The sequence below is a fragment of the Symphalangus syndactylus genome, chromosome 9 (genome assembly GCF_028878055.3).
Source record: "Symphalangus syndactylus isolate Jambi chromosome 9, NHGRI_mSymSyn1-v2.1_pri, whole genome shotgun sequence".
NCBI lineage: Eukaryota > Metazoa > Chordata > Mammalia > Primates > Hylobatidae > Symphalangus > Symphalangus syndactylus.
Window position 1 is genome coordinate 41,105,394 of NC_072431.2, and position 14,835 is coordinate 41,120,228.

Below are 14,835 nucleotides of genomic sequence, written 5' to 3' on the forward strand. Positions count from 1 at the left end.
CGGTAAACACACTCAGGAGTGAAAGAGTGACGCTCAGACTTAAGACCACGGCACACCGGCTCAGCCAAGAGATCTTTATTGGAGGCAGCAGGCTAGGCAGGGCAGGAGAGAGAGAGAGAGAGAGCGCGCGGTGGGGGGTTTGCTGCTTTTATGCCCAGGAGGGCTGCGTGGATGTTTGTGATTGGTTGGGGTGGGGCTCACAGCGAGGCGGGAAAAACACCTCTCTCTGATTGGTTTTTCCTTTGGCTGGCTTGCATTGAGGAAGAAGAACCTGGAACCAGCGCCATTAGGGTGCTCTAGTTACCTAACAAGGAGTACCAATCCACGGAAAAGGGAGGATCAAGCCAGCGATGGTGGTTCACAATTACCGCTCCCATCTAACTAGAGGGGTTGTGGCACATTTGGGGATAAACCTCACTTAGCTGAAAGCTCGGAGACTGAAGTGGAATTCTGGGGTTGGAGGAGAGGAAAGAGGGTGTGGCCGTTGCTCTGTGGTCTACGAATTTCCCCCTCTATAGTGGCTGGGATGAGGAAAGCCAGGGAGTGGAGGCGGGAGCTCTGTTTTTCACCCCACTGCCACACCCTTCATGGCCAGTGGCTCTAGGTTTATCCGCTGGAGCTTAAATCCCACAAATACTGATGTAAAATTCACTAGGAGAAAGGCAGTGCCTCCCAGCCTGAGCCGCGGCTCAGTGAATGTTAAGATATGACTGATTATATCCTCATTCCATTAGGGTAGCCAAAAAGGAAAAGAGCCAGCGCCATTGGGACAAAGGTCACCGACCTCTCAACCGCCCTGCCCCTTCCACAAAGTCTTGAGATCTCAAGTAGGTGGGGGAGGGAGGAGAGCCGGGAGCTCAGGGTTTGAGGAAGGCAAAGCAGTCTCTGCCCCTCGAATAGCAACGCGATGAGCTCAGCCCCCTCAGTCCAGGCCGAGAGCCAGATGGCGGTCACGTGGCCGCGGGGCGCCCCGGGCGCAGGGTCCTCGGCACAGCTGAGGGGTGCCAGCCGAGCTCCGCCGGGCGAAGGAATTCCAGCTCCGCGAAATGGCTCCAGAGTGTCTCCCGTGACTCGCTCGGGGGCTGCGGAGGGCAAGAGAGTGTGTGCGCTTGAGCCGCTAGAGGGAGGGCGTTTTGTTCCTCAGCCGTCAGACGCGAGCTCTGCAGGCCGGAAACCCAGACCCGCGGCAGCCGACATCGGGAAGCCCCTGGGCGGAGGTTTAGCCTCTCCGGGCACACAGGCTGGGTCACAGGGGTTTTGAATTTGGGGTTCCTCGTAAGACTGGAACGCAGGCCGTCGCCTGTGCTGGCAGCGCCCTCATTGTGAGCGTTGTTGGTCAGACTGGGGAGTGACTGAAATGTGACTTTGAAGGTTCAGGGAAGCTGGGGGCGGCTAGGGAGGAAACCACGCGCCTTGCCAGACCACGTGACAGGGCGCGAGAAAGCTATGGCAGGTCTCTGGGCTACTCAGAATTGAAAACGTGGCTTTGAATTAAATAATACAGTTTTTTTATGCGACTCTGAGAGTTAAGATTTGATGTAGGCTATTCCAGTGCTCACACAGGACCCAGACCATAAACCACACTGCAGGGATTTCCTATTCTCTAGTATCCTTGAAGCCACCTGCCCTACTTGAACACCTCCAGGGACCAGGCACTGCCTGCCTCACAGGGCATCAGGTATCTTTAGGGAACAGCTCTTAAACTTGTTTGCAGAGGAGTCCAAATTGTGGCTTTGAAATTCCCACTTACTGGCCTTAGTGTTGCTAACCGGGATGCCACAGAGCTAGTCAGTCATACTTCAAGTGTGGAAACGTGACTCCATGGTTCTCCTCTTCTCTGGGTTTACCATTCCTTCCAGCTTTAACTCTTCCTCGTCAGCCCTGGTCACTCCACATCATTAACTCACCTTCCACATGTACCACAGTTGACTCAGGATAAAACCCAAAACTGGAGGAAGAACGTTGGGCTTCACCTGTCTCCCCTGCCCTGCCGGTTCCTTTTTGAATTCTCAAGGTATACCACAATTCTTAGAACTTGTAGTCAGTGAAAATCCCTACGTTGCTTTATTTTCTAAATGACAGTGGTTATGCTAAAGACATGCAAGATAATATGAAGTCATTTTAAAATGAAGACATTTTAATGACATGGAAAATGCTTAGGATATAACGTGAATAAAAAGTGTTAGGAACAGAACTGTGGGTACAGTATGATCAAAAGTATGAAATAAGTATAAAACCCAAGGAGAGGCTGGGCACAGTGGCTTATGCCTGTAATCTCAACACTGGGAAGCCAAGGCCAGAGGATTGATTGAGGCCACGAGTTTGAGACCAGCCTGGGCAATATAGCAAGAGTCATCTCTACAAGAAAATTTTAAAAATTAGCCTGGCATGGTGGCACACACTTGTAGTCCTAGCCACTTGGGAGGCTCAGACAGGATTGCTTGAGCCCAGGAGTTTGAGGTTGCAGTGGCTGCTATGTTCATGCCACTACACTGTAGCCTGGGTGACAGAGAGATACACTGTCTCAAAAATAAATAACAAGGAGAAAGTACTTCAAAGTGCTTATCAAGTGGGAGGATTATAGAAAGTTTGTATTTTCTCTTTTATACTTCCCTGAATAATTTTTCCAGTTTTCAACAATGAAAACATTTTATGATCAAGAAAAAAAATTCTTAAAGAATGTTGTCACATTATCCTGAAATTATGCAAGTCGCTATGCTCATATTCCAACTAAACACATTTGATCGATTTTTTTGTGTTTAAAAGATAACTGCCCCAAGCATTGGCAGACACAAAGATGATGTGATGTGGTCCCAGTCCTCAAGGGACAATCTTAGAGATACAAGTCTATAAGTGACAATATTAGAAGGAGAAGTAAGAAAAGATCTAAATAAAGAGATTTGGAAGTTCTGTGAGGGGGCGAAGATAATGAAAACATCTCTTCTGAGATTCTCAGTATTTCCACATTTCCAACCAGTTCCTTTTTTACTGATCAGAATTCACTTGAGAGCAGCCATTTTCCTCACGGGTTCCTCTACCTTCTGAGAGATGAAATTGTCAGGCAGAGAGACAAAGTCTTTGATAGCTCTGCCCTTGCCAGAATGAGACTTGGAGCAGACGTCCAAAGAGTTGACATTGCTGTCACTTCTGCTCTGAAAATACTGGAATGTGTAAGAAGAAAGAACTGTCTTTTTAAAAAAGTAATAAAAAAAATCAAGTAGGGTGTGGGATACTTTCCAAGTAATGTCATTTTGACTTCTTTTACCCTTGGTCACATGTTCTCCACACATCAGATTATGGATTTGCAAACACCTATATAGTTTTCCCATACCCTTCATATATCTTGAGAACTATTTGTTATTTTCTTCAGGGAAGCCTAGGCAGGAATCCCATTTTATCCATTTTGTAACTCATGTCTTTGACATATGTTCAAGACCATAAATATTGTTCCTGGCCTTCTAGCCAGGAACAACATTTTTCCTAAGAAATACGTGAGGGAACTTCCATTACTGTTATTTTCTCCCTAACATTTAGTTCAATTTTATTGAGAAGATTTTGTATCCTTCAACTTAATTCTTCCAATGATCTGGGTTTTTTGTTTTGTTTTATTTTGTTTTACAAACTTGTATTTTACAAAGATTTGAGGCAACTGTATAGGAAACACAATTAATTAGAAATGTAGAAATCTGGACTTGATAAATTAACAGGGAAGAGACATGAGGAGTACACAGAATGTAGCTCTATAGGCCAAAAGTTCTCCACTATCACTAAGTTAAACTTCAATAATTATGTTTCCTGGCAGCCAAGGTGAAAAGGGAGAAAAGAACTTGCATCTGTAGCTCTTACTGTCAAAAAGAATAAGGCCTGCCAGATTCTCTGGAGAAAGATAGTATTTACTAGCTTTGTACAGGGGCTGCTGCAGCGGGTAATGGGCAGTGTCCACCACATTTCTCCACAAATACAATGACAATTTCCCAAGCCTGTTTCAGATAGGACCCATTCATAAAAGTCAAGGGCGGCACAGCAAGGCACCATTTCATGATAGTGATTCTGGTAGGCTATAGACTCATAATAGGTATTCTGATCTTGTCACATGTTCTTAGGTGATATACCTCATCCCTCTCACAGAGCCCATTGCTATGACTCTGAAGGACAAAACAGCTCTGCAACAGCAAAAATGTTCCATATCCTCCTTTTATTTCCACATTTGGCCCTTCACATGGGAAAAGAGATGCAAGCCACAAGTCCTCCTGCCACTTACTGAGCACTTCATGTTATACGTAAGACACCAACCAGTTTCTTCTATTCCATCCAAAGCAGCAGCTCAGAGGTGAGTCGCTGAGCTGGCTGATTTGGGCAGTTGCTCCCTCCTCTGGCCAGTGAGTCAGGAGGTAAGATGATGACCCTTTCCATTACCTAATACTGCAGCCTTCCTAGGGCTCTCACAAATCATAGTGCTTTTTTATTCTGCCATCAAAGGACCCTTGAGAGCTGAGGAGAGAGAATAGAGAGCCCCAGGGATGCAAGGCAGAGATAGCTCAGTGTGGCCCACCATAAACATAAAATTTCCGAAAATTCTCATGCTTTGTTCTAAATTAATGGGAATTTTGTGTTTACCTCATAATGTCTATTTTTCCCCAAAGTGGGTATGCCATTTGATTTATGAAATATTTTTAAATTTTGAAACACAAAAGTTGCAAGTATAATACAAAGCACTTGTATCCTAATTTACCTGAGAGCAGATCACAGAACAAATGCTCCATTACCCGCTAAAAACAAGGACATTCTCTTACATGACGACAACACAACCATCAAAGCAACACTGACTCATTACTACCAACTAAACCTCAGACCCCAGTCAAGTTTCACACATTGTCATGTCTCTTAAGTTTCTCTCAGTCTGAAATAGCTCCTCAGTCTTTCTTTGACTTTCATGACTTGACGCAGTTGAAGATTATGAGCCTGTGATTTTGCAGAGTGTCTCAGATTGGTTTGTTTGAAGTTTCTGCATGGTCCAATTTTGGCAGGAATATCAACAAAGTGAAGCTGTGTTCTCCTCACTGCACCCCATCAGGAGGTGAGTGATTTCACTGTGTTTCATTACCTATGATACTCTCTCTCTTTGATCACTTAATTAAGGTGGTGTCTGCCAGGCATCTCCACTGTAAAGTTACCTTTTACACTTTGCAGTTAATAAGTATGTGGTGAGGAAGTGCTTTGAAACCATGGAAATACCCCAAACGTCCTCAAACTTTTAATTTATTCATTTACTTTATGTAAGTATGGACTCAGAATTTCCTGTTTTACTCAGCAGATTCTAATCGGTTGCAGTCATTACTTGTTTTGATGTTCAAATTATCCCCAGTTTGGCCCGTGGGAGCTCTGTAAGCCAGCATCTGTTTTTTAGACACGTCCCTGTCATTATTTAAGCATCGCCTTGCCTACTGGCACCACAAGATGTTTCAGGCTTATTTTGTACTTTCCCTGCCCCAGCCCTGGAATTCTCCAAAGAGCCCTGTTTCCTGGCATGATCTCAGCTCACTGCAATCTCTGCCTCCCAGGTTCAAGTGATTCTCATGCCTCAGCCTCCTGAGTAGCTGGGATTACAGGTGTGTGCCACCAAGCCCAGCTAATTTTTGTATTTTTAGTAGAGATCGGGTTTTGCCATGTTAGCCAGGCTGGTCCTCAAGTGATCCACCCTCCTCGGCCTCCCAAACTGCTGGGATTACAGGCATGAGTCACCACGCCCTGTCAGCCCTAGTTTCTTTTGATGGAGAATGACATTTAGAAGCTAAGGTTTAGGTACTAGATAAACTCTTTGCTACTTGCATGTCATTGTTCCCAAGCCTTGTCAGTAGGCAGAGTTAGGGAGTATGTGTATACACATGTGTATGTCCACACACATATTTATACCTTGTCTGTAAATATTGGAAAGCATGAATTTTCAACCACAGATTTCATTTTCCCTTTCCTTTTTTTTTTTTTCTCTTAAAGACAGAGTCTTACTGTATCACTCAGGCTTGAGTACAGTGGTGCCATTATGTAGCTCACTGCAGCCTCCACTTCCTGGGCTCAACCAATCCTCCCACCTCAGCCTCTCAAGTAGCTAGGACTACAGGCACACACCACCACACCCAGCTAATTTATTTGTTATTTTTCAGAGAGAGGGTCTCACTATGTTGTCCAGGCTAATCTCAAACTCTTGGACTCAAGCAGTCTTCCTGCCTTGGCCTCCCAAAATGCTGGGATTGTCACTGTGACTGGCCCCTTCCCATTTTTGTAATTATTTTCTGATGGTAAGAAGCCTGGCTCCCAGTATCTTTGATCTACTTACTAATATGGTTTGGCTCTGTGTCCCCACCCAAATCTCACGTTGAATTGTAATCTCCAGTGTTTGGAGAGGGACCTGGTGGGAGGTGATTAGATCACAGGGGTGGGCTTCTCCCTTGCTGGTCTCATGATAGTGAGTGAGTTTTCGCAAGATCTGGTTGTGTAAAGGTGTGTAGCTCTTTCTCCTGTCACCATGTGAAGATATGCTTGCTTCTGCTTTGCCTTCTGCCATGATTGTAAGTTTCCCGAGGCCTCCCTATCAGGCCTCTTGTACAGCCTGCATGCAGAACCGTAAGTCTATTAAAACTCTTTTCTTTATAAACTACCCAGTCTCAGGTAGTTCTTTATAGCAATGTGAGAATGGACTAATACGCCTACTCATTGCTCAGTCCCCCTGTGTGCAACCAATCTCCCATTGCTGGCACCACCCACTTTGCCATGCAAATGCCTTAGCCCAGCTCACCCTGCTCAGGCTCTGATACCTTGCTCTGTGTGGGAGTTTGGAGGTGGTGAGCAAGTTGGTTCTTCTCCTACTCTCTGCCCAGAAGCAAAAGGGAACCACATATTAAAGAACAGAAGTAATTCTGCCATAAGAGAGCAAGTACCCTCCACAAGAAGAGACCTTTTGTGATGCCATAAATTTTCCCCATGAAGTCTGCTTATGTCTCACTGTTATATAGAATGTGCTAAAAGTTTGAAACAGAGTTCAAGGGCAGGAAGGGTGTGGAAGTGTAAAATCTGAAAAAAAATACAAAGAGAAGTAATGAGAGGGTGACATAAAGGAGAGAAAGGAAGTAGAAAAGGAAGACTTAGGGAGATAAGTGAGAAAATAATATAAGTAAGAAAAAGTAAAAAGTGTAGGAGAAAAAGAAGATAAAATGAACGATTGATTAACATCCCCTTTCCAAAGCTGTTCCTGAGGGCCTAGTAAATCGGCTGGTAATAGGTTTGTAAGATACAACCTCTCAGCCACCAACTTTGGCATGTATTAAATTAAGGAAACAGTGATATTTCTAAGATGTCAGCAGCGAGTTACTATCTTTGAGGCCACAAATCCAGCTTCCTGCAGAAACTCAAATGCAGCAGCCTCCGGATCTTCCCGGGTATTTTTCAAGTGCCTCCCAAGAAGAGCGCCTCACAGAGCACAGGGACTTATCCTCACCAGTTGAACCATCTCATTAACCATCAGTTAATTCTTAAATTTCTAAAATAAATGCCTTTGAGTTTTTGAGAATGAAAAGAGCTTCAACCTTGTGGTCATGGGGAAGTGTGAATTCCCCAATCTAATTCATCTTATCTGTTTTGTCCTCCAATTGGCCCTCTGCACCATTGGTCAGTGCTGCCAACCCCATTTGTCTCCATGTGCCCACCTTCCATTCCACCTCATCTTACTGCAATCTAGTGTCTGCCACAAGCTCTTCATGCATGGAGGGTCAGAATCCTATTCTCAAGTAAAAGAATCCTTATCTAATGACCTCTTTGCTGCATCTGTCATAAAAAGAACAGTAGGAAGAGCCCATGGGTTAGAGGATGAGTATTGGCAAAGACCAGCAGAGAGCCCAAGGAATGCAGCTGAGAGGGGGCTAGTCCTCATGGGCAGTGGGGAGCTGGGCTTAGGGTAGCAGGGATATAAGTGGCTTCCCATGTGTAGTTGTATTGGCTTTGTGGATACTATGAAAGAGCTCCCCTACTTTCTCCTTAAAAAAGGAAACTAGGTTTGGCTAAGCAAGGATGCAGTTCATGGTTACGGGGGCTCTGGTGCATTGAGTATTGTTCCAGTGGCTTCAAAAGACAGCCGTGGCAGCTGGGGAACCAACCATGCTGCTCCGGGGCCTGCCACGTGCTCACCTTCCACCCCAGTCCCCTGGGCCTCTGCAACTCTCCCTCTCCTGGCCTGGCAGTGGCTATCATGGGTCTTTCAGAGTCTTGGCCCTTCGAGCCTGAAGAATAGCTTTAATAGCCCAATGTTGCCACTGCCTGAGTGGGGTGGTGGAATGTTCTCCTCATTCACACCTCATCACAGAACCAGAGAGGTGGGCCAGATGGAAGGAGTGCATCTGGGTATTATTCTGAAGCTGAGGCTTCATAAGGGGGTGCCCATATGTCTCCCTCCTCCACTGTACTGAGAAATGGGGATCACGCCTTTGTCTTCACTGGGTCCTTTCCTTTCCCCAGCCCCACTCCTAGTGCCTCACACACATGGATACCTAACTGCCACTTACTCAAACTGCAACTTTAGATCAACTGGGGATGGAGGAGGTACACTATTTTTAGAAGTCTTTACTGCCATCTGCTAGAAAATTGTCAAAAAGCCCATACAAATGTACAATGACTACGTGAATGGCGCCCCCAGAGTTGTGCAGTGTGTGGCTTTCTCACCATAAGCTGCAGTCTGTTCGATGGATGAAAAAAATCCAATGCTTATAGCCAATGCTTATATTCATTTTTGCTAATAATTCTAAACTCTCAAAATGGGGTTCCCAGAATTGCTAACAAAGAACAATGATCTAAATTAACATTAATTACTCCCTTTAGGTGGAAGATCCACCAAATACTTAAGTTCAGATCAGCCAGAAACTGCCAGCACAAGAGGCTTGAATGATTTAATAAAACAGCCAGTGATAGATTTGAATTTTTTCATGGCTTAGTGATTTTTTTTTTCCATGTGGAACTAGGAGGCTGGCAGTTTGCAGACTATAGCAGGCACAACACCAAAATTTGTCCTCGAGTTGTTCCTGCTAGGGGCTGGAAAGAAAGGACTGGCAGAGTGTGGGCCTTCCAGCTGAGTCCATGGTAAGGAGCGCTGACAGGGTCATACAGTTTGTGTTTGGCTGGGTAGGATGAACAGGTTGCTCACCAAAAGCTGTATACCGAAAAGACTGCTTGGTCCAGCAGAAGGCAATGTTTTCTCATTTGTCTGCCCATAGGGGATGCCTTTTCCTAATTCTCACAAGGACTAGTACCATACAAGAGATTCAAATTGTCACTGCAATGCTGAGCCTAGTAACAGCAGTTCCCTGAAATTAGCATCTCTTGTGCGATCCACAAAACCAAACACCCTGGCTCATTCTGATCATTACTTCTTTCCCTCTTTTTACATTAAATCATTCATAAGCCTGTCATGAAATCTCTGTGTTCTAAGTTCAGCTCAGTGACTTTGTGAGCTGGAAACTCTCTGCTCCTGCAGATTACTCTTTTCTGCTGTCTGTATCTCAAGAGACTGACCTTCAAGGGTGGCATTAAACAAGCTTACTTGCCTCTGACTTCCATCTGGTTTGGCCAATGAGAGATCCTGGCAGACCAGTAGGCTGCCAGGTGGGCTGGAGCAAAGATCGATTAACGCTTCCTCCCTGTGGGCCACAGGTTGGCAGTGTCCATGTCATGGGCTGAATTAAGTCCCCCCAAATTAATATGTTCAATTCCTGCCGGGCGCGGTGGCTCACGCTTGTAATCCCAGCACTTTGGGAGGCCGAGGTGAGCGGATCACGAGGTCAGGAGATCGAGACCACGGTGAAACCCCGTCTCTACTAAAAATACAAAAAATTAGCCGGGCGTGGTGGCGGGCGCCTGTAGTCCCAGCTACTCGGAGAGGCTGAGGCAGGAGAATGGCGTGAACCCGGCAGGCGGAGCTTGCAGTGAGCCGAGATTGCGCCACTGCGCTCCAGCCTGGGTGACAGAGCAAGACTACGTCTCAAAAAAAAAAAAAAAAAAAAAAATTGTTCAATTCCTAACCCCTAGTACTTCATAATGTAACTGTATTTAAAGATGGGACCTTAAAGGAGATAATTAAGTTAAAATGAGATCATTAGGTGGGACCCTAATCCAATATGACCAGTGGCCTTATAAGAAGAGGAAATTTGGACACAGATGCAGGCACAGAGGGAAGACCATGTGAAGACTGGAAGAGGAGAGGCCTTAGAAGAAACCAACCCTGCCAGCACCTGAATCTCGGACTTATGAGGACATAGATCTCTGTTGCTTAAGTTATCACATCTGTGCGATTCTGTTTTGGTACCTGAACAAACTAACACAATCCCTCTACCAGAGTCACAGCTGCAGTCCATGCCCCCACTCCTAGAGCTCCAGTTCTCTCCCTGGTCTTGGATCACAGCATCCTCTCCTTACCCCTTCAGGCTTAGGAGAAAGCAGGAAGGGCCCCTGCTATTGCTTCCCTATCACTGCTGGTTTCTCTGAACTGAGCACATGCCTTTGTAACTGCCTTTATTCAACTCTTCTTCAGTCACCCCACCCCAGTGCACCAGGTGTTACTTATAGGAACTTAGATGGATCCACTTGTTTCCCTCACTATTTGCCTGAGCTGTTCCTAAAATGTAATCCTACCTAGCAGAAGTAAACCAAAATGGCTTTTCAGGTGAGCCCCTTTCTGTCACATTACTGTGTAAAAAGTATTTTCTAAGATTTCCATGGTGACAAGAAGCTGTTGGAATATGCAACCTAACAGCTCTGCAAAAATGAAGGTACTGAATTGTAACTAATGAATGAGAAACTGCTTTGACAAAAGAAATGTATGCTATGGAGAGAACACTTTGAAGGTGGATATTTAGAATTGTTTCCACCATTGAGAAATGTTGGTTCTGAAAACAGTGTTACCGTTATTAAAAATTCTAATATGGGCATGTGTCGAAAACTGAGAAATGGAATTTTTCTACATTATTTTAAAATATTTTAAATGTAGGCTGGGCACATTAGCTCACACCTGTAATCTTAGCACTTTGGGAGGCCAAGGTGGGAGAATCACTTGAGTCCAGGAGTTCGACAAGCCTGGGCAATAAAGTGAGATCCAGACTCTACAAAAAATTTTAAATTTAGCTGAACATGGTGGTGCTTGCCTGTAGTCACAGTTACTTGGGAGGCTGAAGTGGGAGAATTGCTTGAGCCCAGGTGATCGAGGCTGCAATGAACTATGATCGCATCACTGCACTCCAGTCTGGTGACACAGCAAGATCATCTCTTATATGAACAAACAAAAAACCTTTTAAATGTACAATTTCAGAGAGCTTTGGACATATCTTTATGTCCAAAAAAAAAGGTGGAAATCAATATATTAAAAGAATATCTCCACTCCCATGTTTATTGCAGCACTATTCACAATAGCCAAGATACGGGTTCAACCTAAGAGTCCATCAATGGATGAATGGATAAAGAAAATGTGGCATGTATATACAATGGAATATTATTCAGCCATAAAAAAGAATAAAATCCTGTCATTTGCAGCAACATGGATGGAACTGGAGGCCATTATGTTAAGTGAAGTAAGCCAAGCACAGACAGACAAATATCACATGTTCTCACTAATGTGGGAGCTAAAAAAGTGGATGATTGCCAGAGACCAGGAAAGATAGGGAAGAGGGAGAGATGAAAGGGAAAACAAGAATATAAATGTGTTTATTACCACTGAACTGTACACTTAAAAATGGTAAAGATGGTAAATTTTAAATGTATATTTTACCTCAATAAAAATAAAGTGTAAAAAACTGAGAAGTGGGGTTTTTCTAAATTATTTAAAAATCTTTCAAATGTACAATTTCAGAGAACACTGAATATATCTTTATATGTCTATCTCTGTCTCTACATATCTGTGTAAAAATGGTGCATCAGTCAGACTTCTTTGCCTTCTGACTTTCTCTGGGTTTGGTCATGGGAAGCACTTTGATTACAATATAAGAACTATTGATTGACCCAAGGCAGATGAAAATGTATTGGCAAACTTTCAACAGAACCTTTGCATAGCTGGTGGATGTGGGTAAAAAAGTGAGTATAACTTAGCAATTACAGCCAATTATGCCCTTATTGCATTATCTCTGTAGTATTGTTTTAGCCATGAGAATCACTAAAGCCAAGTATCAAAGTAGACTGATCTTAGAAGCAGACTTTTGAATTGTGTCACAAAGTGTTATATCAAACTTTTCAAATGAAGCATATTCAGTTCAGTTACATATAAATATAAAATGAGTATAGAACCTTAATAGGAAAGCAAAAAGCAAAAGGGGGTTTTGTACCATCAATAAAATAATATTATTTCATCTTTTCTTCATTCTTTTTCGTTTTTTGTTTTTTGAGACAGAGTCTTGCTGTGCCACCCAGGCTGGAGTGCAGTGGTGTGATCTCGGCTCACTGCAACCTCCACCTCCCAGGTTCAAGCAATTCTCCTGCCTCAGCCTCCCAAATAACTGAGATTACAGGCCTGCGCCACCACGCCCAGCTAATTTTTGTATTTTTAGTAGAGATGGGGTTTCGCCATGTTGGACAGGCTGGTCTCCAAACTCCTGACCGCAAGTGATCCACCCACCTCGACCTCCCAAAATGCTGGGATTACAGGCGTGAGCCACCACCCCGAACTCTTTGCTTCATTCTTTAACATTTTCCCTGTTTGTAATTACTATAATATGTTAGTTCAATGGTACATATAACATATATATAATTTACAAATAACAAGTATTGGGAGTATCTGCTTAAAAACCTTTTACTGAATCCAGTGAGCCATCCAAAAAGCCTGGAAACCACTGAGCATTAAACCATAAGGGGCTGTAAAATAAAAAAAAAATCTGTACCCAGAATCTTAGAACTTCAGATTGACACACTCTACGTGTCAACAAAAGTGGGGGATGTGAAGGAGGAACTGCCAGCGCTACGCAGCTTCCCACATTAGTCAGGAGAGTATGTTCATTTAGTTGCACCACCATTTCTCAGAACGTTTTGGAAATATTTGGAATGTAGTAGGAGACCTAAGGGACCACTCAGTCAAAACCCAAACGAAAGCCTTCCAAAGACAACAGGGGGCAAAATGAGGGTCAGCTCCTCCCAGCTCCGCATCTGGCCAGCAGCGGGCTGGGCGGGGCAACCATCTTGTCCCACTCTGGCCTCTTCTGCGCATTCCTGACTGTCACAGGGGGCTTGAGCCTGGGAAATGAATGTTATCACTGCAGGCAATGTTTAGAGGTGACAGAAAACACTCCAGTCACGTCAGAAGAGCCATTTAGACTAGACTAGGGTGCAATACCCCTGGAGCTGAGCTCCCTTGCCTTTCCCCTAATGCCTCCAACAAAACCAGACTCCGGTTCCAGGCAGCGCTCTGGACGATATGCTTATTTACTCTGACCTTTCAGGCAAATGGCTATGAAAATACTTTGGTGGCTGGGAGACATGACTATACAGTTTTGTAATGAAAGCTGCTTCCAAGCTGCTTTCTGTTATTTTTTCAGGATTCCTCACTGATTAAAATCTGGTTACAAAACAAGGGACCTAGAGAGATGTTGATTTCGCTGCTTCTCTACAGATGCCTCCTGCTGCTTCCAACTTTTCTCCTTTAAGGCAGGGTGAATCCAAATCATGGTCTCAGCCCTGAAGGAGGCACCAAAGCAGTTTCGTTGCCCTGTGAAAAGCTTCTAGAGGAGCTCATCTGAATGCTTGAAGAAACCAGCCGCCCTTACAATTACCTAAAAGGAATTGAGTCATTTTAACAAGACATTTCTGCCATCCACGGTCACAATCATCTCTTTGAAAAATAAATACTCTTGGTTTATTGTTTTGTTTTTTTGTTTGTTTGTTTTTAATGTCCATTATGGGATTGTCTGATTAGACAATGGGATTTCATAATCTAGGGAGGTGAGTGCATCCCTGAGTTTTGCCAATCCTCATTATTCAACCTCCTGCTGTGCTCAGGGGTGGGGCTTCTACACACCAGGAAACTCCAGATAAATGGAAGCACAAACTGCTCTGCCCAAAGCCACACTCTGTGGTGCCAAGGCTGGCAGATCCTGACATTTTACAGACTATGGCCTCCAAACTGAGTTTTCCTCTGTTTCATCCCTGTAAAGAATAAGAAAGCACATAGTCCCAAGTCCCTTTCTCAGGATGACCCTCCACATGGACACCTGAAGCGATCAAACAGCCTCCCACCAAAAGGCATTTGTTATTTACTCCACAAACCATCCTCTAGCTTGTTGCAAAACCTGTCTGCCTTCTCACTGTAAAGAATGACGCACACACTTTTAATCCGCTTGGCTTTTTGAAAAATGAAGGCAAGGCCTTGATTTACTGTGGTTTGCCTACCTTACTCTATAATGCCAACAGATTATTGGGCCTGGTGGCAGCCTTGTCCATCATGTTTTATGGTTGGGGCCATTCCCATCTTGGCTGGGGAGCTGAGAGTGGAATTTTAACTATGAATTTTCTTGTATTTAATAGGCTAAAGTTAAAAGGCCACATTCTGCTTTGAGATATGCATGAACAACTTCCAACTGGAGTTACTCATATATATCTGAATTTAGTTAAAATATTCCAACACCTAGCCACCATTAAATAACATACTTTTTTTTTTGTTTTATACCTTTTTAATGTGCATGTGGATGAGTGAAACAGCATGTATAAATTAATCAAAATTATTCACTGTTTTTGAGGAAATGGTTGGTTTTTAAGAAACAAAGCCATTTGGACATTCTACTCTCCAGTCCTGCTCATCTATTCCACCTTGATACACACCAA

General features: G+C 44.0%; 1 protein-coding gene across 8 annotated transcripts; it reads left to right on the forward strand.

Annotated features, from left to right (window-relative positions):
* Positions 1 to 184: 184 nt before the first annotated feature.
* Positions 185 to 13,880, forward strand: LOC134731429 (uncharacterized). Of its 8 annotated transcripts, none has more exons than XM_063609472.1 (4): positions 1,703 to 3,200; positions 4,104 to 4,330; positions 4,977 to 5,077; positions 13,554 to 13,880. In XM_063609472.1, exons 1-4 carry the CDS (start codon positions 3,102 to 3,104, stop codon positions 13,568 to 13,570), a joined length of 444 nt encoding a protein of 147 aa, XP_063465542.1. In that variant the 5' UTR covers positions 1,703 to 3,101; the 3' UTR covers positions 13,571 to 13,880. The 8 variants fall into 8 exon arrangements, 7 of the variants coding, with proteins under 7 accessions (XP_063465544.1, XP_063465543.1, XP_063465547.1 ...); XM_063609471.1 differs by lacking the exon at positions 13,554 to 13,880 and adding an exon at positions 11,431 to 11,711 and having other exon boundaries at positions 5,028 to 5,077; XM_063609474.1 differs by lacking the exons at positions 1,703 to 3,200; positions 4,104 to 4,330 and adding an exon at positions 185 to 1,678 and having other exon boundaries at positions 5,028 to 5,077.
* The last annotated feature ends 955 nt before the right edge of the window (positions 13,881 to 14,835 follow it).